Source organism: Epinephelus lanceolatus, chromosome 7 (genome assembly GCF_041903045.1).
Source record: "Epinephelus lanceolatus isolate andai-2023 chromosome 7, ASM4190304v1, whole genome shotgun sequence".
In the NCBI taxonomy this organism is placed as follows: Eukaryota; Metazoa; Chordata; class Actinopteri; order Perciformes; family Serranidae; genus Epinephelus; species Epinephelus lanceolatus.
In genome coordinates this window covers 27,965,002-27,988,915 of record NC_135740.1, presented here as the reverse complement: position 1 = coordinate 27,988,915, position 23,914 = coordinate 27,965,002, and the positions used below count along the sequence as shown (strand labels likewise).

General features: G+C 41.2%; 1 protein-coding gene across 3 annotated transcripts in view; it reads left to right on the top strand.

The window, feature by feature from the left end:
- The window catches only part of macrod1 (mono-ADP ribosylhydrolase 1), a 169,623-nt gene that overhangs the window by 3,347 nt on the left and 142,362 nt on the right, over positions 1 to 23,914 (top strand). For all 3 annotated transcript variants that reach the window (XM_078169384.1, XM_033630860.2, XM_033630852.2), the window contains exons 2-3: positions 152 to 250; positions 1,446 to 1,553. In XM_078169384.1, coding sequence (XP_078025510.1) covers positions 152 to 250; positions 1,446 to 1,553 — 207 coding nt within the window. The remainder of the gene's footprint in view (positions 1 to 151; positions 251 to 1,445; positions 1,554 to 23,914) is intronic.

The following is a 23,914-nucleotide window of genomic DNA, read 5'->3' as shown; positions in this document are numbered from 1 at the left end:
TTGTCTTATTCTTCATCAAGCTCATCTTCAGTTTGGTATGCCAATGCTACCCTGCTTCTCTGTTCGTTAACATAAATACCTATGTAACAAAATATTTATTGAGCTAACGGATCATTTACCGTCTGTGCCCTTTCTCCATTCCCTCTCTCAGACTTCTTGCTGTCTCTGTCTGTGAAGGACAGGCGTCAGCACTACAGGACGTCTGACTTTGTGCCACTGGATCAAGTCTCTGTGTGGACTCCCACTGCAGGTCAGAACCCCAACATCAGTCAAAGTCACTGTCAGGTTCAGTCAGGGTTGGGTGGTAGTGATGGAGAGACTTTACCGGAGGGATGCAAACAAAGACATCTGGGGCCCGATCTATACAAGTCTGTGTAGATTCATCATCACTAATACTACCCACAAAACTGTACCCACAAAATGTGCACATGCATTCTTTTCGGCAGATTTATAAAGCTGTGCGTACGCATGATTCTTCTTTTATAAATCTCAGCCTCATTACCACACCCACAGTTCATATAAATGGATGACGCCCTTTAAAATCTGTTTGCATATTGACACTTGTGCCCATCCACCACTCGTTAAACCTGTCAGTGAGAAATTCAGTACAGAAGAGCAATTTCACCGACTGCATTGCATCGCTGAGGTTCTCCAACGGTGCCAGAGCAGGCGTCATCACGCATGGCTGTGGATATTTGTAGCATCCTCACCAATAATTCATCACATTTCTCTAAACCATCATCGTGGCAAAATCTCAATCATCATTATTATTAAACGTCACAAGGATGATCAGTGATGCATTCATCGCACTCATGTGAAAACTGACTTTACAAAGTGCTCCACAGGATAAAATGAAACGATCACTACCGGGGGGTGAATGTGAACAAAAGTAATGCTGAAATTTATCACTCAGAAATGATTCAAAATCAGCTTTATAAATGCAAGTGAAGCTGGCAAACAAAAACAATGTTTTCCATCTCTCAACTAATATGCAATTTCCTCCTTATCATATATCACCCACAGCTATCTCAGGTAAAACTATGTTTGCGCCTGGTCTGAAGAATGAGGTGCACACATTCTCACTGCACAGGCTTCCTTTATGAATACCAGTTTATGTGTGGGGAAAAGGTGTAGGTATGGTTATTGTGCGCACACATCATTTATGCATGTAGCCCCTGGTGTTATCAGATGTTTGACCATATCACATCAAATAACTTGCCAAATTATGAGCAACATAAGGAGAGCTGGAAGTACCTTGTATGCAAAATGTTATACATTCATATGTAAAAGTTCTGATGCACACAAATCAGCAAAATGGAGCACACACACAAACATTAACACACTGACATTAGATGTAACATCATCACAAGTTTATCACATATTACACATGAGGTGCTTCAATAACTGATTGATACGAAGTCAGTGTGTGTGTGTGTCATTTTCAGGCAGTTCTGGAAAACCTTTCTACCCGAGGAATGACAAGTTGGACCAGAAGATTTCCCTCTACAGCGGTGACATCACCAAGCTGGAGATAGACGCTATTGTCAATGCAGGTATGTGTGTGTGTAAATGAGTGAGTGTTTTTAGCTGGATCAGTGTGTAGGGTGGTCGTCCAACATGGTCATCAACAATCTAGTTTCACACATGATAAAATAAAATGAAAAACAAGATAAGCAACTAATTTCTTCTATTTGCAACAAAATAGTATTTATAATAATAGCATTCAGTGGGGGAAAAAGAAGCACGTGCACAAGAACAATACGAAGGAGGAAGCCAACCAGTGGGAGAATAAGAGAAAAGGATTATGGATTTAAAAAAATTGGTGCTGAACTGAGCGCAGCCCCCAGTCTGTTTGTGTATCGATGTGAATTTACTGTATATAAATTTAGCACAAAACAACTGTGAGGGTGGTTTGAGCTCATTATGGGTATGTTGTCTTCTCGGGGTGTGGGAGGGACAGCTACAGGCTTTTATATGTTTACCAACAGGTTTGTACCGTAGAGTTTCTTTAAAGTAGTGTACATGCAGTATACGAGAACACAAGAGCAACAAAAAGGTTTGAAATCAGAGGGGATTGCTGACTGGCTCACCTGGAAACTTCAAAAGTAGGCAGAGCAGCCTGAAAGCAGAGGTGGTGTTTGTGTGAAGTCTAAGTACTGAACAAATTATAGGTAAACTGCTGTGAAATGGAACTGTGTGAAATAACCAGAGTTAAAGCACCAGTTTGTGAGTTGTATGAAAATGTTTGTCATATTTGCTGCAACTATCACTACATCCGCAAAGTGTTACATGAGACAGAGAGTCTATAAAGAAAGAATTATGTCACTCCTCCTCCTCCTCCTTGAAGTACCTCTGTGGCGTTTGCTAGAATCGACCACAGTGCACCGAAAATAACCATTCGGAGCCGAGGAGTCTCTAACGCAGCTGTCAATATTTCAATCACTGCTCATGGGCTGAGGTCAAACTGTAGAAACTCGGCAATTCTGTCACTGCATTGTCTATTTCCCGCCTCAGATGTCTTCAGAAACATACACTGTCTGGCCAAAAAAAAAGTCGCCACCTGGATTTAACTAAGCAAATAGGTACGAGCCTCCTATTGGATAATTACTGCATGGGCGATTATCTTTCAGCTGGCAACAAGTTATTTAACCCCAACTGGTGCAATGAGTTGCTTCTCATTTCCTAAACAACCATGTCGAAAGACACATCCCGTGGTCGTGGAAAAGATGTTAGTCTGTTTGAGAAGGGTCAAATCATTGGCATGCATCAAGCAGAGAAAACATCTAAGGAGATTGCAGAAACTACTAAAATTGGGTTAAGAACTGTCCAACGCATTATTAAAAACTGGAAGGATAGTGGGGACCCATCGTCTTCGAGGAAGAAATGTGGCCGGAAAAAAATCCTCAGTGATCGTGATCGGCGATCACTTAAACGTTTGGTGAGATCAAATCGAAGAAAAACAACAGTAGAACTCAGGGCTATGTTTAATAGTGAAAGTAAGAGCATTTCCACACGCACAATGCGAAGGGAACTCAAGGGATTGGGACTGAACAGCTGTGTAGCCTTAAGAAAACCACTAATCAGTGAGGCTAACCGGAAAAAAAGGCTTCAGTTTGCTAGAGAGCATAAGATTGGACTCTGGAGGAATGGAAGAAGGTCATGTGGTCTGATGAGTCCAGATTTACCCTGTTCCAGAGTGATGGGTGCATCAGGGTAAGAAGAGAGGCAGATGAAGTGATGCACCCATCATGCCTAGTGCCTACTGTACAAGCCTGTGGGGGCAGTGTTATGATCTGGGGTTGCTGCAGTTGGTCAGGTCTAGGTTCAGCAACAGTATGTGCTCAAAGAATGAGGTCAGCTGACTACCTGAATATACTGAATGACCAGGTTATTCCATCAATGGATTTTTTCTTCCCTGATGGCACGGTCATATTCCAAGATGACAATGCCAGGATTCATCGGGCTCAAATTGTGAAAGACTGGTTCAGGGAGCATGAGACATCATTTTCACACATGGATTGGCCACCACAGAGTCCAGACCTTAACCCCATTGAGAATCTTTGGGATGTGCTGGAGAAGGCTTTGCGCAGCGGTCAGACTCTACCATCATCAATGCAAGATCTTGGTGAAAAATTAATGCAACACTGGATGGAAATAAATCTTGTGACATTGCAGAAGCTTATCGAAACAATGCCACAGCGAATGCGTGCCGTAATCAAAGCTAAAGTCGGCGGTCCAACGAAATATTAGAGTGTATGACCTTTTTTTTGGTGGTGACTTTTTTTTTGGCCAGGCAGTGTATTTTAGTGTACTGTTTAGCCGTACAGTAGAGCAGACAGAGTATATATTCATTTTTTCACAGATTATCTCTAGAGTTATTCGAAACATCTAGATGGCGTGGCTTGGACGCATCATCAGTGATAAACCCAGGGTCATAGGTGTTTTGGGTCTTTGATCATCAGACACCCTCACCTGAGCGACACACCCGGGGGTGATCAGTCCCTGGTCTGTGTCCAAGCAGCACGCTACACCATGGATCAGCTCTCTTGACCCACAGCCACCTTGAGGCTTTTTCTGCAGCCTCACTGATGTTTCTGGTGGCTTTGCTCTCCTGCAACCTACTGATGCCAAGGAGCCCGAGTGCCCGGTGCACAGATTGCCCCGGGAAACCCTGCAGCCCACTTCGATTGGCTCACAGCAGGCCCTCCAACCACTCTCTCTACAGGCCTCTGACAGCTGAAGATATTTGGCCTCATGTCTCATGTACTGCTGTGTGAACATAGTGACAGTTTCAGCAAATATGACAAAAGGTTATTTTTTTTATAAAAGTTACCAAGGTTAATAAAGGTTAATACCACCTCCTGAGATGTAGTCTATATAGCTGCTCTCTTGTGAAAGTAGAAACTGGTCCAATCAGCTGTCTGTGAACACAGCTAGTCATAATTTTATTTGGGTACCACATCAGGAGTAGTTTACACATACTATAGAGGCTTTGTAAAGGCTTATAAATAGTGTGGACGAGCTGCATGTGTACGCAAAGATGGTGTTTTGTTTTCATAAGGGTCCCTGCACACCAGACTATTTATGTAGTTTCCCCGAGCTGTTTGTTCTGGGGACACTTACTACGTCTGTTACTGCATCCAAACAAACATCTGGTTTGTTGCATTAGCTGATGCTATTGCAACTAATAATTATTTTTGTTATCAATTGATTATTTTTTCGACTGATCAACCAATTAAAAGTCTATTTAATGTTGCAAAATTGTGAAAAAATGTCCATCACAAGTTCTGATTGCCTAAAGTCTTTAAATGTCTTATTTTGTCCTTCTGATTGTCCAGAACCCAAATATATATTAAAGATAATTATTACCATTTGCCATATTTGTTGTTATGTGTTTATGTGTTTAGAGAATTTATAGCATGTAGTAGTTGTCATAATTGTTTTCTGTCAGATTATGTATCAACTAATTGTTTCAGCTGACAGAACAGTGAACACACACTAAAATGAAGTCGGCAATAAATAATTTCGACATGGTAAAAAAAATTTCACAATGCTCAGCAGACAATAAGAAAAATAATTTGTACAAAGGTTAATCATGATTAAAATATCAATACTTACGAGGAAAACATTTATTAATACTGGAATGTATTCATTTGGGCTTTCCATAGAGAAACCAAAGTATAGCCTTATTCAAAAGTCATTCCTCTCAATCATCCCGTATGACCCACTCACAGTGTGTGGCGGTGTATTTTTTCACAGAGACTCTGCCCTCTGTCTGTGTTTTCTTATTTTCTTTGTTCGAGACGTTTATGGGCGTGTACCTCCACAGCACTCAGATGAGGGCGGGGCTTTATAAAAAGGTAGCAACCAGCTAGCCAAAACGCCAAACGATAGTGAATCTTGGGTTGGCTTTTACCTCTATTTTTGCTGGTAAGCAAGTTTACAAATGGTAACCGACAATCCCGCATGGTATACCTTTAAAATCTTAACTGTTATAACTGGAGCTGCAGCTTGCCAAATAATATGATAATTGATTAATCAATTTGAGTATTTTTTTAAAGAAAAAAAAATCAGTATTCTTTGATTTCAGCTTCTTAAATGTGAATATGTTCTGGTTTCTTTTCTCCCTTTATGACAGTAAACTGAACATTTTTGAATTTTGGATAAAACAAGATATTTGGGGATGTCATCTTGGACTTGGGAAACATTGATGGACACTTAACACCGATTTCTGACAGTTTATAGACCAAACAACTAATTGATTAATCAAGAAAATAATCGACAATGAGAATAATTGTCAGTTGCACCCCTGGTCATAACTGACCTTAATAACAATAAGCAGACACCAAATCCAGTAAAAAGCCAATAATATCAATGGATATATCGTTTTAAAATTAAGCAGAATTTAAAAAGTTTTACCCAATAGTTTGAAGACAGGCGTACTTCCACCCATCAGTTGTTGTTTCCAGCTCTTACAAGTAGGATTAAAGATTAGAGTCTTTTCTAGTGACCATTAGATGGAGCCAAAAGCCAGTTCATTAACTGAAGACCTTTTCCCACAAGGCTGTTTGGGCATTTGGGGGAAATTTAATCGGTGTCTTGGCACAGACGGTGCATCGGGGGAGAGCGAGGCAGGCCAGCGTGCCTAAATGATGCTTGATGATGAGGCTTTAGCAGAAAATGATAGATCTTCATTGGCAGCTGACTGTCAGCAGGTGTACACTGTGCCAGCATCCAGTGAATATGTTGATCTTTCACTCCCTCATTTATGGCAGTGTTTGTGTGCTTTCATGCATCTGCCTGCAAATGTTAAAGTAATTATGTGTGTGTATACAGTAAGTAATTGTAATTTGTCTCCTGTGTGTCCGTTGAGGCGACTTTGTGTTGCGGTGTGTGTGTGTTTTACAAGAGCTTTTTACAGAGTCGCACAATGCAAAGTAGCATGGAATTAACAAGAGGAAACAGCTAGTAAAGTGTCATTTAGCAGAGAGGACGAGGCAAGGTGAGGGAGGGAGACTGGAAAAAAAAATACAACAATGCCAGAGGAAACATGACTGAGAGACGGAGCGTGAGAGGGAGTCAGCACGCCGACTCACAAAAAGCGAGGGGAGAGTCTGGAGGAGTGAAAAGAAGGAGATAAAAGAGAGGTAGGGAGAGGATACAGGCTAGTATTTAAATCTCGGACTGCATTGCCATGGCAACAAGCAGGTACAGGTTTCCCACAAAGGGGTATTTGGGCAGCAGAGTCCGATAATTCTTTTTCTGTTTGACTGACTGGCTGGCCAGCTGACCGGCTCCGGAGTCATTTTGTCGACTAAGCGGCTGACCTTTTCAGTCGATGACTAACTGATTGACTAAGAGGCTTTCAGTGATGTCAGTCGCACTTAAAGAGATATGACATTAAAATAAAAGAGAGGAGCGAACAGACATCGAGGGAGAAGAGAACAATTAGAAAAGAGACAGTTAGTTACGCTCGTTTAGGAAATTGCTCGCACGCTTATTCTCCTGTTGCAGATCTAACAGCAAAGCACCAGCGTTAAAAAAGCGGCCAAATCAGCGCCTGTGGTTTTTGACATGTGGAGGGGAGTGTTGTGGATTTTTTTCCTGGCTGCTATGAGAGGCCTTGAAGAATCATTTAGCACATAACACAGCACACATTCAATGGAAGCCAACTGTGGCCAATTATACGCTATACTGGCAGACTGGTAGGCAGGTTGGGAGGGGGGCTTCCAGGCCTGGCTGCTGATGAGCAATTGACTGCAGACACAAAAAAAACCCCACACATATGTAGATGTGGATGCATGTGGGTACAGACACAGAAGCAAGGGTGGAGGTGTGGTTTCAACACTGGGGGGTGGATGCATATGAAATAGGGAATTTGGGGGTCATCCTTCAGGAAATTCTTAAGCACCAAACACTTATTTTTCTTTATTCTGGTGAACTTTTCTGCATCAATTTATTGTCTTTAATTTTGTCAAAGTAAAAGTCCTTTGTTACTTTAATGTTTTAGATGCACATGGTCTAAATACGCCTTTGCACAGAAGCACCAAAGACCTGTGAATGAACAGGTGGAAACTGTAATATGCAGCTCCGCCCTGTCTCTTCCTTTCTTCCTTCCTTCCTTGGCTCACTCAGCGCAGATTGATCAGGTAAAGAGGGCGTAGCAGGGAGGCCGGGCCAGCACTGTTTGTCGTTTGTGTCGCTCTCAATAAAGATTGAATTTACAGTAACTCTCCACTCCTCCCCTTTCTCCTCCTCTTCTCCTCCCCCTCCTCCGCCCCCCACTCCCTCCTTCCTTCCACACTTTTACAGCCCCTGGCTCCTGCCCACTCCTATAAAACACTACAAACATAAAAACCCACAAGCACTTAAGAGCCGTCCTGGTGAGGAGGTGGGGGGGAATATGGGGGGGAGGAGACGGCGGGCAGAAACATCCTCCTCTTTACACCCCTCAATCACTCCGTCCGGAGAAGGAGAGAGCGAGATGGAGGGGAGGATATATTGTCTCTGATGGGCTAGCTGATTAAGATGGATTGCACAATGAAATGTCTTTGGAGTGATGAGTTCGTGGAGTGTGCACGCGCGAGTGTGTGTGTGTGGATACGACGTCTCTGCAACTAACTTTGCATTAAAACCTTTTTTCAAATTGATTAAATGCAAATTTGCTTAGCTCTACTGAGCTGCATTTTCACTCGCAAAAGTTTTATTCCTCATTTCCATTCCAACACTTACTCTCAGCCGCCGTTGTGTTTATCTTGTTTGACATTAAAGACCTTTTATTTTTGGCCTACCTTCTTTTTTTTTCTCCACGTAGAATTGAACTTTAATTGAAAAAGATTTCAAAACTGGACACATAAGTTCTCTCAGTATTTTTTTGTGTAATGTCCTTTTTTTTTTTTCTTCCAGTGGAGCTAACTGTGTGTGTGAGAGTAAATGCGGCGGCAGAGTCGGCTGATAAATCTTTCAGGCTAGACTATAAAAAACTGTCCCTAAAATTAAGCCGTGCACCGTCAAGTGATAAAGAATATTCTGGTCCTATCTCAGTCTTTAGAGCTTGAGCCACTTGTCATCGTCACAGTGTCTGCTTGCTGAGAGGGTGTGTGTGTGATGATACAGAACTCACACCATGGCACACGTGTTTGGATGTATTGACATGATTACATACATGTTCTCTGCATGTGTACACCTAGTCAGCCACACCTGCATGTGCCACAAATAGACAGCATGCATGAACTGGGCTGTCTCTATATATATGTGTGTGTGTGTGCGGTGTGATGTGTGGAGGGGTGGTGCATGAGTGGTGTACTTTTGCGTGTGTCTTGAGCGCAGGTGTCCTATCACGTTTGTGTACGCATGAGATAGGGTCTCCCAGGTTTTCCTCTGCAGGTCAGAGATAAAGCTGTTGGTTGGCGCTGGAAACCCACTCACCGTGGCAACAGCTGAGAGATACAAGATTAGAGCCAATAGTTTTCCTGGCCTGCAGGTGACAGACAGGATGTGAGGGAGAAAGAGTGTCTGTATAGACTGTACTGTAACTTCCTCACAGATAAGAAACCTAGAAAGAAAGCCTGGATGGACGGCTGAGAGGATGGATAGCAGGGGCAGGAGGCTGACAAAGAGAGATGAAAAAGAGGGTCAGAAAGTCACAAGGCAGGTGTGTCAACACTTTGTCTTACCTGCAGATTCCACCTTACCGTCTGTGTGGCGTCATTGTGACGTATAGGCTTTAAAAAGGAACATTTTGGGTCACAAGGACAGGCATTTCTTCAGATAAGCAAAACATGCCGGTTATGACAAATGGAAGAGTTGGAAAGCTTTATAATATTCACAGAATAACTTCAGATGCTGATCAAAGCCTGAAGCTTGACCCATCGGGAATCAAAATAAAAGTTTGTTTGTGTGCTTGATGCAAAGGTCAGAAACAAGCTCGACTCAAAGTCAACACATATTCATTAATACATACATGTTTTTCTCTACTGCCTGTGAGTCCTTTTATCAGTCTTTGTCCTCTTTCTAAATTGGGAGGTTTTGGCAGGTCAGTGAACGCAGCACAGGTAGAACTCTTCTTTTTTTCTCCTTTAGCAGCCCTTTGTGGAGTTTTGAGGTAGATAACTGATCACTCGATCTAAACCTGGCGGCAGATGTTTTAATCGTTAGCGTTAGTTCAGGCAGGACACGATGTCAAGCTCAGCTCACATCCCAGCTACATCAGCTGATCTCAAACAGCCCAATCAACTGATGGAGCAGCTGATTGATGGAAGGGAGTCAGCTGATAGATCACATGATTCCTCTCTGTGCAACCAATTGGTGAATCTCATTCAGGGCACCCTATTTAAACTGCTCTGGCCTGTCTACTGTTGCTGCTTTGTCTGCAAGCCGCTTTGAAACCCACCTCCACCCCAGCTCCTCATTTTCATGCTGTGTCTGACTTATCAATGTAATTTCTGTTTGTCATTGATGCTGCTCTGTTCTGTTCCCGAGGGTCTTTGCTGCTGCTCTCCCTGCCTTAGGCTTTCCATGTAAGCGCATGGAAGGGCAGGGAGGTTTGCTCTCTTTGTCCCAGGCTTTCCTTGTTTGCATGTGGAAGGGCAGAGAGGTGTGCTCTTTCCGCCTTAGACTGTCCACATAGGCATGTGGAAGAGTTTTTCTGCGTAGGCCCGAGGAAAAGCAGAGAGGCCCCAGTACAGAGCCATACCACCAAATATAATACTGCAAATGGAAATAAACTTTTATTTGACTAAAGTGTCCCTGACTGAAATAAATGAATGTGTGGGAAATCTTGCATTAAGTGGCATCTAGCGGTGAAGTTGCACAAGTGAAACTTCTCCCGTCGACCAAGTATGTAGGAGAACTATAGTGGCTGACTCAAAAACATATGCCACTGTTAATTTTGTCCTTTCTTGGCTACGCTAGAAACATAACAGCAGATTGAGGACCCACTCTGTATGTGGATATAAATGGCTCATTTTAAGGTAACAGAAACAAAACAATTCTTAGTTACAGGTGATGACTTAAGAAAACATACTCATTACATTATATGATATTTCTGCCAGTATATACCCCCTAAACCCTACACACAGTAAATCAGTGATATAAACAATAAGATTCACATTTTGAGTTGCTTCAGCAAAACACAGTAAACATGAAATCAGAAATTTAACTGAATAACGACTGCCAACAAGTGTCACTTTCTTCCCTCTGTTTTTTAGTCACATTTTTATCACACTCCTGTCAAGCAGTTTGTTTTTGGGGGTTGGAAAGTTTTTCAGAGACATGTTTCAGCCTGTGTTCTCGCTCACCATCTTTATAACATTCACATGACAAAGTATTTCTCGACTGCTTGACAGATGTTTGATGACTGCCTCGTTGGTTACTCCTGGTGCTTGAGTTGTCAAGTGATGGTACCTTGCTGCTTCGCTCCAGTTGTTTTAGTGGCACAAACTGCTGTTGTGAACGCGTTACGACTTTTAAATGTCTCATCCTTGAAAAGAACTCCACTTTTTCACGTCTAGTTTCCGTTTTTGCTGATTATTCTATGGTTAGTTGATTAGAGATTGTGTCTGTAAAACGTAAGAAAATGTATTTTATTGTAGTGTAATGTGTGTTATTTTTTAGCACTACAATGATTAATCCATTAATTGATCAGTCAGTCACCAGAAAATGAGTGCCAAACTATTTTGATAATTGATAAATTGCTTCTGCCATTTTTCAAGCAAAAATATCTCTCTGATTTCAGCCTCTCAAATCTCATTTTCCTTGTCTTATGTAACAATTAATTACACGTCTGTATGTTAGCGGAGGTGGCACGCCTCCACTGTACAGGGAACAGGGAAAGTCTGATATGGTAATCAGAGCTTCAACATGATCTCACTTTATGTAAAATGTAAAGACAGACTAATCTAAAATCAGAAAATGGTTAAAAAGTTGAATTAAAATAAAATGCGTCTTGAATCGAAGACATTATTTCAGCAAAGACAATATCAATTTAAAGAAGTATTTAGCTACTGGACAGATGGTCTTTTCATAAACTGGGCTGTCTGTGCAGTAGAGAGATGCAAATTATTTTTAAATTTGTACTTTATGACCAGAGAAAACAAACCTGTGGCATTTGCCTTTGCTCAGAGGTAAAAAAAAAACAAAAACCCTATACCCCAATAAACGATTTTGCTGGTGGGTGATGTAATGTAAGCTTGTCTGTTTTGACACAGGATACAAATGTGTTTCTGAAAACATTTTAGGCAAGAAGTAGGCAACGCTGTGACAGAATCTTGGTTCATATTTGATCAGCGCTGCTTAGTTTTACAGATAGATCAGTTTGGTCTGAGTCTTAAAGAGGAGGGGGGGGGGGTCTCTCGCTTGATTTGCCTCTACACTCTTTGCGTCTGTGATTGCGGGCAAACAAACATGCAGAAGTACAATCTGTAGTTAAAGCAACAGCCCTAGAGAAAGGGAAAAGCGAATTGAGCTGGGAGATTTGGGTGCTGCTAAGATCAACCAGTCAATCATCATTTATTTGTCACATGGAAATAATACATGGTAAAACTCTGGTGAAATGGGATCCCATCAGCTCCTTGAACTTGTGCACTGTGATTAAGTCCTTTTTTTTAGTCTTCTTACATCGTTTGCTGATGTCTTATAATTGTCCATGATCCCAGATGGTTCTGGTTGTGGAATGATTCAACTGTCCACACATACCGACCTTAACCAGGCATCTGCAGGGTCGCTTTTCCTCAACACAGCAGCGTGGCACCGCAGTCACCTCTGCACGGTGAAATGTTACAGCAGTGATCCACAGCTGGACCGGGAGCACCTTACATTCCCACCGACACACCAGGTTTTATTCACTGTAAAGCACACTCCTCTCCTTCTCTCACCAGAGTCCTCTGCTCTGTCAGATTGGCATATAGAAAAGAAGCAGCCTGGCTGAATGGTGCTGTGCACGATTTAGCCAAGTTTCAATGAAGCACATGGCATTACAGTTCCTGATGAACGTCTGTACAGTGGCGAGCGGGTTACTAGTTCAGATGGAGGGAAGTTAACCACAGTTCATTTACACATACTACCCTCACTATTATGATACAAACCTGGTTGAAAATCGGCAAAGGACCCCTTTAATGTTTCATTATTTTGATGCGCTGTGTGAGGATGGGTATGTGTGGGATAAGCATCAATAATTGAACATCAGTGTTTTTTGAGCTTGGATGCTTCCATCGGGTGCAATATAAATTCAACCCAGCAGAGGAGCATCTTTTATTGATTCCAGAGAGGTCTGTGGTTGATGATGACCGATAGCTGTAGTGGGGTTTGGTTGAGGAGCTTTGGGGGTTATAGAGGATGAAGAGGATGAGGGGACAGGGGAGTTGGGAAGGCATGGCTCAGTGCACTCAGACAGACAGACAGACAGGCAGGCAGCAGGACATCGACTAGAGCAGCTGGATGAGACAGGTGAGAGAGATGTGCTCGGTGAACCTGTTTGGTGATTTTAAGAGGATAAACCAGGCGAACCCTCGGTTCTGCAGGTAGAGCCCCTTACATGAGCATTACTCTACAGTGGCACAGCTTCACACTCCTTCTGCAAGGCTTCACTGATTCTTAGCTGGCTTTGTCAATGGAGCTTAGCGCTCTGCTTAGCGCCAAAATCAGCCTGGCAGACATCCGCGCTTTCGCCACTCTGCTAGAGTGTGTATGGAAGATTGTCAGGCCTGACTTGTTGTTGTAAATTGCTTCAGAGCGGCTAAAATTGTTTTTCAGATCTCACCTGAGCTGCGTTTTTCTCATTTGACTGGAGTAATAGGGGACATAGAGTGGAAATCTTTGCATGCTTAACCACTTTATAAGGGATTTTCCAGCATCAGGCCAAGGATTAAGTGATTTTTGTCACAGATCTACTTTGAATGCCACAGTATCTACTCCAGTCTCAGCGCTTAAGCCGTTGATAGTCTGTTTGTTTTAAGTATGTGCATCATGTAACACTTATTAGAGGATAATCAAGTTGTAGCCAGCTGTAGCATTTTTTCCTCCCTGCCTGAGGAATTAATGTTTTCAAAGCTGCATTTCACCCGTTAGATGGCTGCCACTTTTTCATCAAGTCACTTATCCAAGGTTTTAATCAGGAGGGACGTGTTGTTGTGATCCATCCAGCCTCCTTGGTAGTAACAGGGGTCAGAGGAGGTGATGGAAAGCCCAGAACAGAGACTGTTGAGGTCCCACAGGCCCCCACACTGAGAGCTCTCTATGCCTCTCTGTGCTGCAGTTACTATACATCTACCCTAGAGCTCTTGTCAGCTCCTCTTAGGACAGGCTCATATTACAAGATGCAAAATGTCACACCAAGTTTGCTATCGCAGACAAATATTTCACGTGTGTGTGTGTGTGTGTGTGCGTGCTCCAAGAAAGCCCCAAAACAGATACTATAAAATGGGCCTGAGTGTGTTTATGTGTGTGTTTTCATGCACAATTGGTGCTTAAATTAAAGAAAGATAAACTAAAAATCTCCCTCTCAGCCGACCTTTCTGCTTCTGTGAGAATTAGTATAGAGTTGTACTGTTTACTCAAAAAGTAGAACAGGTTCATACGCTGCTGCTGCTGCTCTGAAGCAGAACGGGTTACAGATCCCTCATGAAATGCACTATGACTCCCTGCTGTAGTAACTGTACTTCCTTAGCTCCAGTTCCTATAGCAGCAGTATCCCCACTGCGCTGACTTTGTGTTTTGTGAAGCAGCGCTAATGGACACGTTCTCACAATATGCCCGTCAAATGTCTGTACGCACTTAAAGAGGCAAATTGGCTTTGCTGATGCTGCTTCAGTTTCAGAGTAAATATGATGTGCTGTCAAAGCTTGGCCCTGCAATGGCCACCTCTCCACTCTACAGCTACTAAACCAGGACTAAATTACAGCGGTGGGCATCGAGCAGAGAGTGCCAAATGGGGACATTAACCCGTTTTATTTTTAGTGGAAAGAGGATTTGTTGTGCAAAAGCCAATAAAAGAATGTGAGGGTAAAATCCATCCGAGTCTGATCTGTATGGATTTTAATCAGTGAGGTCAACAGTAAGCAGTGGTAATGATAGGCAGGGTCAAAGACTGGGCCGAGTACTTGTGGTGCACCACAAAGAATATTAAGAAGTTTACAATGATTATGAAAAATGTTTTATATATTGAAGAAATGTCCTGCTTTTTTGTGGAAGGTAGCAGCTGTTCGTGGTGCCCAGCAAGATCATTCCCGAACATTTTCATGAGCCAACTCTAGACCTGCAACTAACACTTGTTTTAATTATCAGTTACTCTGCTGAATGCTTTGTTGATTAGTGGATGAATCATGTGGTTAATAAAATATCCATAAAATAAAACACCCTTCTTAGGATCCCAGAGCCTGAGGTCATGTTGGTCATGGACTCAGAGGCAGGTTGAGTTGGAGCCAAGTTTCTGAAGTTGAAAGCAAAGAGCGTTGGCGGGTGGAGCAGTGAAGGAACAAGTATTTAGATTTTTTACTTGTGTAAAATTATCATAATAATACTCTGTTAAAAGAAGTTCTGCATTCAGGATTTGACCTAAGTAAAAGTATTAATATACACCAAAATTATTGTGTGTACACAGGTTTTTTTAAAACTTGTATAAACCCACTAAAAATAGGCTCTAGACTCCTTTTCCATTGTCAGCAGTCGAGAGCAGCTCTACAGCAAGCGAGTGTGCCTTTCTCTGTGTGTGTGTGTCGTGTTTTTTGGTGTGCCACGTTTAACATCAAAAACAGGCCGGAGAACAGGTAAACAGCTGAGAAGAGCGTGGAGGCCTATGAAAACGTCATGGTGGTTACTTCTTTTTATGCATCTCTTAGTTATTCAGTCTCTCTTTCAAACTCGGTGCAGACTAATTTGGATCAATGTTTGAGCGCTGCTTGGGTGGAGACAGACAGTATTTTGTGGTGGTGCGTCGTTGCATCTTGGTGGTAAAGGAGCAAAAATTTGCGTGTTAACCTGGGTGCTCTGTTCCCATCAATGACGATCGGAGCCGGAGGCGATAAATACCTGTGACTACTGCGGAGTCATTTGACCCGGGTGTGAATGCCGATTAAAACATTTCCCATTGGATTAAAAAGCCAGATGTTAGTGGGTTTTTTGTATCGTGGGAAAGGGCCTTCAGGGTTATATACAAAATTTACTTAAAGTATCAAAAGTAGAATGGCTCCTATTACTGGGTCATAGTATTTTGTAATATTGGATTATTACTGTTACTGATTCATTAATATTCAAATAAATAACACTTAAATGTTTGTGCTGGGTGAGGTGAGGCTAATTTTAGCTACTTTATATAATCTTTGGTGTTTCAATCTATAAAAGTGTAGCATATTTTATAGTTCAATGATATTTTAATATGATATATGTAATATGATCTTTAAAGTAATTTGTATCACCAGCTGTCAGATAAATGCACTGGAATTGTATATGTCAATACCCAAGCAAAGTGCACGTACTTCAAAACTGTTCTAAGTCAGAACTTATAATAAATGCTCTTAATCACTCTCCACTACTTGTGGTCAGTTTAAACAGTTCACACGGTAAAAAAAAATGTCGACATTTCCATCACAAGAACCTTTCTCAAGACATATTCTATTTTATGATTGTTTTTTAACTAATGTAAAGTGTCTTTGCATACCATGAAAAGTGCTCTATAAATAAAATGCATTATAATTGTTATTATATTCAAACATCATGAAGTGACAAAGTGCTTTAATATAGCCCATAATTACATGATGTTCTGCAGCAGTGTTGGACGTGCGTCCATTACCACACAGAAACACTCAAGATTCACCATCCAGAGCCAGTGTTGTCCATTATTTCAAGGGCTCACTCAGAATAGGCTGATGCACATTTAAAATCCCCCTCACACCATTAAAAAACATTGTTTCAAGTGTAAGAGAAATATCCATAAGATGTAGCCCATTTAAACAAATGTCTGTACCATAAACCATTTAAATATACAATATATACATATATCCTAAAACATATTTTCTCTATTTTGTTTTCTGTATTATGTTTCATTAAACATGTAAAAATAACAGTTGACCAAACCGTTAACTAAGAGGTGAGACCCACATGACAAACGGCAAAATACTGAAACAGATATTAAAACCTGCTGGACTCCATGACAGGCATCAAATTGCTTGTTTTATCCAAAACAGCTTAAATCTAAAAGATATTAAGATCACTTTCATTCCAGACAAAGAAAAGCAGGACACATTCACATTTTAGAGCCTGAAAGCCGTAATTTGTTTGTGTGGTTTTGTTTGAAGATTTACTTATTCATAATAGATGCTAAAATTTTACTGATAAATTTGAATTCCATTGAATAAAAGAGGAATTGATTAGCAGGGACACTCAGCTATCTTTGCCTGTATGCAAAATGACAGGAGGCCAGAGCCAGTTACTAAACAAATATGTACAATATTTATCAGATAAAATGAATAAAGGAAGCAAATCCTGTCACAGCAGCCCCACGTAAGCCAGGTGTATGTCTGTCTTTATAGGATTTGAGGACACTTCAAATGTCTGGGCTTTACTCGAACATTTCCTGGGGGTGTTGTAGAGTAAAGAGACTCAAAACACAGGACTGGACATTTGAGAGTTTACTCAAGAGAAAGCCAAAGAATTAAGTACATCATGACAATTTATAGTGTCTGACAAAGAACAGTATCAGTTGACACACCTACAGCTCTCCAGTACACATTCCTGTCACTTAAGCTACTGTTTTCCTGTTATTCAGGCAACAGGCTCCGAGAATAATTGCTGATCGTCACAACCAAATTTGTCCAGAATCATGCCAGATCATATAGCTTAAGTCATGTCAGGATAACAAGTTTATGCCAGGTCATCTACACCAGAGGAGATCCCTCTCTGGCACCTTTTTTTATGATAAACAAGCTCAATTTTCATGTTTTTATGCACCGTGGCATCTTATGTACATTAAGGAAAAAAAAAAAAAAAATCCCAGTGTAAATGAATTATTTTTTATTTTAATTTGAAAACCATAGAGCAATAATACTCAGCTGCCAGCAGGCCAAATCATAAGGTGAGCATCACAGCTCTTCAAGCTCTGGTCTTGAGCCTAAGTCATTTTACTTTGAATGCAGAACCACTGGGTATCATCTTTGATTCACAGCCACAGACAACAGTGACAAGACCTTTAAATTACTGTAATTCATGTGTAAACATGACTGTCGTAATCATAAATGTGCTTAGGTATAATATTTTCCTTCTGCAGCAAAGACTGGACTTCATGGAACCTGTTTTTATTAAAAAGTGTTCTTTATAGATTTGTTAGCGTGAAATGAAAAATGAAATATAAATCTTTAATGTTAGTAGAGTAGCCTGTCACTGAGGAGACATGCTCGCCATAATTACCAAGATCCCTATAAAGTAATATTGCTTCTGAAGTGAGCTAATATCCAAGCTATAGTAATTTCTCTCTATTTGTTTTGAGGCTTCTCACTTAATCCTCCTCATGATTTTAAAATACATATCAAATAAATAGAAAATTACTCCTCCACGCCCACTTGAAGTGCCTCGTTTTTGATGGTAAAGTAAATTAAAGGCTGTAGGCGTATTTCATATCTTTAAGGCTTGAGATGATCTGAGGCCTACCACTGAGAGGAATCAGGGTGTATATTCTTCAAATTCACTTTAAAAGTAGCTTTAAACTGTTTGATTGACGTTTTGTTTCATGTTCAGCTGTAGAGTTCTGCCAGTCTTTTTCAAGCACTTTCTCCTCTTTTACTTTTTTCCAGTTTCTTAACATGCACACTGCTGACCCTCGCCTCGTCCTAGCTTAAATCTAGACGCTTGTATCTCATACTCTTCATCATCGTGTTATGTCCACTCTGTCCTCTTGTATCTGTGTCTTTGCCATTGGCGCGGTTTGGAGGCTGCAGTGACTCCGTGAATTGGCTGCAGCATGAATTTAGACAGTGCTGCTGCTCTAGTTTTTCCAGTCCAGATCTGTCTGAGTTAATTACGGTACAACTGTCAGAAAGACCACTCTACTGGTCATTTGGGCAGCGACATTAATGCTCTCTGTGTACTGAAAAACTTGAGCTTTCAAGGTTCAGTGCTCCGAGTTTCCGCGGGATGTGCAGTTTGTGTCTCAATTTGAGTAGGAGGGTGGAAGAAAAGCTCAGATTCTTCATGGTCCATCTCTAGAGTTTCACCCACTCCCTTCCCCCTTCTTTTACTTTACTGCCTCCATTTAGTCATCATCACAGGGATGTGACCTGAGAGGAGCGAGACATTGGCATTAGACAAACGGGCCTCAGTTTACAGCTTCAGATTGATTTACAACCTGACATTGAGAAGTTAACATACCCTTGGAGAGTTAATCCCTAATGTTGTCCGGGTCAGTAAATAAACGGAAAAAGAAAAGCCAAACTGAAGGAGTTTGCAAAAAAGCTCATTCGTGCTAATTATTTCTCTCCCACCCCTCCCTTGTTAAAAGCTTTCCCACCCCTCCAATCAATTGCCACTTTAGCGAGCAGGAAGGGATGGAGGAAGTGCGAGCCTCATTAGCCTGATTGGGCCGATGTGGGAGATGGAAGGAGATGGAGTGAATGAGGGAGTAAAAGAGAAAAGGAGTCAGCTTGATCATCAGCACTTGGCCCATCAGACCTTCTGTCATCAAGGCAAGTGCTGCGTTCAAATGTGTTGGTTTGTTGTGCAGCGTTGTGACTCCCGGTAGGCCGGAAGAGGATCTTCTGCAGGTGCTGAATGGGAATGGTTCTCTGTCGTGAAAAAGTTTAGATTGTCAGTCTTAAAGCTGGACGCACGGCAGATTTCAGTACGCTTAAAATGAATTTGATTCTACAAAGTTCAGCCCAATGATGTCTAAAGGCCCAGACACACCAAACCAATGCCAGGGAAGTAGTGGCAACAAAGGCCGACTGCTGTGTTGCCTCAGGTCGCCTGTGTCTTGGCCAAAAAGTTGTGCTTGAACACACCACAAGACTACAGCAAACTAGCATGTACCTTCTTTGCTTGCTTGAGAGGATATAACTCTCCATGCCAGGAGGAGGTGATAATTTGTATTTGTCATTCAAAAGGGGAAAAGACCAACAGGATGGATTCAAAATACAAGTTAGCCAGTTAGCACATTTATTAAAGAACCTGATGTTGAAAGAACAAAGGGTAATTAGCATACACTAGTGGATAATAACCGTTCCTGTTGAAAAGCTCCATTGCTTTTCTGATGTCCGTTTCTCTTCCTCTGCATTGAGCCGAACTCAGAGTGATTCGACATCCTGAATCAGCCGATAAACAGCCGTCAGGAGCCGATTAGTGCCAACGGTGCTGGACACACCACAAAAACTAAGGCAACAGACACTCACAGAAGGACTGTCCGGGCCCTAAAGGCAAAAGTTTTTACATCTGCTCTGAATAATTAGTCCGGCTGCACACCTCTGAATCTGTCTTTCTTCAGCCTCTATGAAAAATGTTGTTAGTTTCTTCTAGCAGCCACCACCGTAGCGTCCATATCGACTAGAAATTACGTTGGCCTGACAGATTCGTCACTTGCTATTCATGCATTAAAGCATAACCTCTACAAAGGAGTTAGCAAACAGGAACATGATATCAGGCCAAATGAAAGAAGCAGCAGTTCAGCCTGAGTGTCAGGCTACCCAGTGCCCACACTTGAAGGCTTTCCATCATCATCGCTTCTTCCTGACTGCATCCCACTGCCTTCCTGATCTCAGTCCAAGAACTCTGTGTCCTCCCAATGACTTTGTTGTCTCTATACAATAAATTTACTGCATGGGTTATAACAATGCACACTTTAGAACAGTCTCTCCTCCAAGGCACAAAAAGTGACTGAAGCATTTTTTGTGAAACATGAAGAAACAGCTTGAGAGAAGTTCATACTCTCCCTTACATTAACACCTCCACACACCTGGCCAGATGTTATGTAAAATGGCTGTCATTACCAGATTGTCTGTTTAGGAAAGTTACAAAAATAGTAGGCTGCAGTCATTCCCAATTCTATGGGTGGAAAGTTAAGACAAGGAAGTATTTATAGAGCACTTTTAAACAATATTTATTGACTAAAGTGCTTTACAGAGAAATATGAAACACGGTTAAATAAGTAAAGCATAATACAATAGGCAAATGCACAACAGCCCAAACTGTTCTAAATTTGGCAGATGTTCACGCAGGCTGCCATATCAGAGTAAGAAGCTGACTGGAAAAATATGTCCTGTAAAACAATTATAAAATCATAATACTAACTGAGGTTATTTAAGAAACTGTAATAATTCGTGCTAGATGATCTGCTGCAGTCTGGGAGCCTTCAGACTTCGAACTGGGACTCTGAAATGCCAAGGAGTAACTGGTCAGAGGGACCAAGCAGTGAGGCAACACGGACAGTTGTTGACAAAATCGTAGGTTTTTATTTACCCACAAAATGCATGAAAAATTACAAACCAAGAAATGAATAACGAGGCGTATAAAAGAGGTCAACGTAACATAAATTTACTAAATATAATAACTATGCAAGGTGATACAAACTGACCTGTCAAAATGACACACGAGGGAGCGTATATACAGGTAGGGGCTTGGCTAAACCAAATAATACACAAGGGGTAACCAAAATGGACGGCAACTGCAACTAAACTCAAAGCAAAACTAACTATAAGGTGTATGGTCAAAAGCAAATAAACAAATTCTAAATCAAACCAACTGCGTGATGTGAATTGTTTAGGTGTGGTTGACCATAAATGAACCATAAGTGACCTGTGTAGATCACAGACTTGTGAGTTTAAAGAGTGTTGCTGTGACCTTCACACTATCACTGACAAAAAATGTTATGCACAGAAATTATTGCACACTGAGTCTGATGCATTTTATTGTTGCGAAAATTCACAATACGAGACAAAATGGAAAGACACATTTTCTCCCTTGCTGTTGCCATCTTGCATTTGACACTGTGTCTACCTGTAGGGGCTGAGATGTTCTCCCTCTCCCTTTCCAAACTGTCACTCTCTCTCTCTGTATATGTGCGGTCCTTGTCCTCTGTTACATCCTCCTCCTTGTCATCATCATACACCTGAATATTTGACCTGAGTTATGAAATAATAACTGTGCACCCTGTTCGTCTCTGTTTTTACAGATGTTTCCCACAGGTTATGACATATTTTCTTTACTACTTCTTGTCAGACAACTCTGACGGGTGCAAAGAATTGCAGAAAAGCAAACCTGATTTTGGGACGGGACAGTTTTGAACAAAATACTGACTTGGTGTGCAAAGGCCTTTCATCGATTGATCAATTAGTCAATCTATAGAAAATTAATTGGCAACTATTTTGAGTATCAAATACTCGTTTGGTAATTTTGATGCAAAAAAAATCCAAACATTTGTTGGTTTCATCTTTCTTAAATGTGAGAATTTGATGCTTATCATTGTCATAAATGATAATAAACTGAATAGCTTTGGATTTTTGGACTCTTGGTTAGATAAATTGTACCATTTGAAGACATCACCTTGGGCTCTGGGAAATAAAACAGGTTGTGTTTTATCATTTGCTGACATTAGGAAGAATCGATGAAACGATAAAATAAGGGGCAGATTAGTAGTAATGAAAATAGTCGTTAGTTGTAGCCCTGCTGATGGGTCGGGATGTAGGACAGAGCCTGAGCAGAGCAGAGCTGGTGTCAGTCCACTCTAAAACAAATAAAAGTAAATAAAATATTAAAATCAGCAGGTTTCAGATTCAGTCGATTCGACAGGCGCTTCATTTGATGCTCAGAATGGCTGACTAAATGTGACCAGACTTATTGATATTATATAAAGCCAGTCCTCTGAGGTTGTGACAGTGTGACAATAATGTGCAGTTTGTAAAGCAGCCAGCTCTCAGACGTGTATGTCTTCCCTCGTGTAGGGCAGAGTTCAATTTTCTGTGCAGTCTCGCTTAATGCACTTCTTAGTGTGGCAATAATCGTTTGCATTCCCAGTTCTTTATGACAATAATAGTGCACCTTTTTTTCAAATATTGGTTTTAGTGCCAGACAAGTAATCAGCCGAGCATTAAGGCTTTGGCTGCGCATCCAAAGTCCTCGTCTCCTTGGCTGCTCAGGTCGAATACTTGAGCAGCTCAAAAAAAAAAAAACGAAAACAGAAAAAAGAAAACATACACTCAAAGTGCGCACACAATCACCTGATGAGTGCTTTTTTAATGAGTTTATCAACCTTTGATGATTGATGTTTTTCATTTAGAGTTTTGACATTTGAATCCAGCCCTGTTTCACTGAACCAGCTGTGCAAATGATGTTGACTAGAACTGAGACACACAAGACGGAATGAGAAAAAATTAGATATGGAAATTAAAAGCACATTGGGGGAAGATTATCCTCATTGTAGGCAGTGCTATTTGAATAATAAAGTATAATGCGGCCTGGAAATAAGCCTCCATATTCTCTCATCTTTGTAATCATAGCTTAGTGAACAAAGTACAAAGGATGTATCATTGTAACCTCCAAAATGGGCTTTAAACTAACCCCGAGTCCTCTTCCCCCTCTCTCCACCAGCAAATACAAGGGGCCCTCATTGTGCGCTCACATGTCCTCATCACAGACGATGCTTTTGTCACATAATCACACACACAGACACACAGAGAGTACAGAGAGTACGGGGAGTACACACAGCACACAATTACCATCTTGTAATTGCGATCTATCAGGCGTTGTTGTGAAGTGGTGCCCGATGCGCATGCTGTCAGCCTCGCTGCATTATCTGAGCTTAGGAAATGACAAGACTATTTATAGGAACTATTTATCCACTTATCCTGTTGTCACCATTGTCCACGGGTAGAAGGGGCGGCCGTGGTTAGAGCCGGGCTGACGGACAGGTAGATCAATCGGCAGATCAGTTTGTACAGCGTATGATGTTTGCTGAAAGTGAGAGGTGTGCTGAGTTAAAAGGTCAAAAGGTCAACATAGTGACTGTTCCAAACATCCCGTAGAGTTTCTGTGATGATGTAAGCTCTGAGAAAAGAGAAGGAACATCTGGTTGTAGCCTGTAATGTACAGTACATTTTATTGTCACAGATTTATCTGACTTCTATAATCCTAGCTCCAGATTTACTGAGCTTTTAAACTGGGAATGCGTTCAGCTTGTGCCATTTTATTTGAATTATTCCAGTTAATTAAAGCATAATGTTTTGTTTTGCCCCTGGTAAACATCTGTTTTCAGTGCAACAGCATTTTTTGGTCAATTCACTTTGAACATGCTTGATGATTAAAAATGAGGAATATTTATCCCTGAAATTACAATTTGATGTTTGGCTCCTGATGTGTATCAAGTAAACCGAAATCTAACAGTGGGTAGATTTGTCAGTCATAAAAAAAAAAAGAAAAAGTCAAGGACGCGGAGATGCATCAG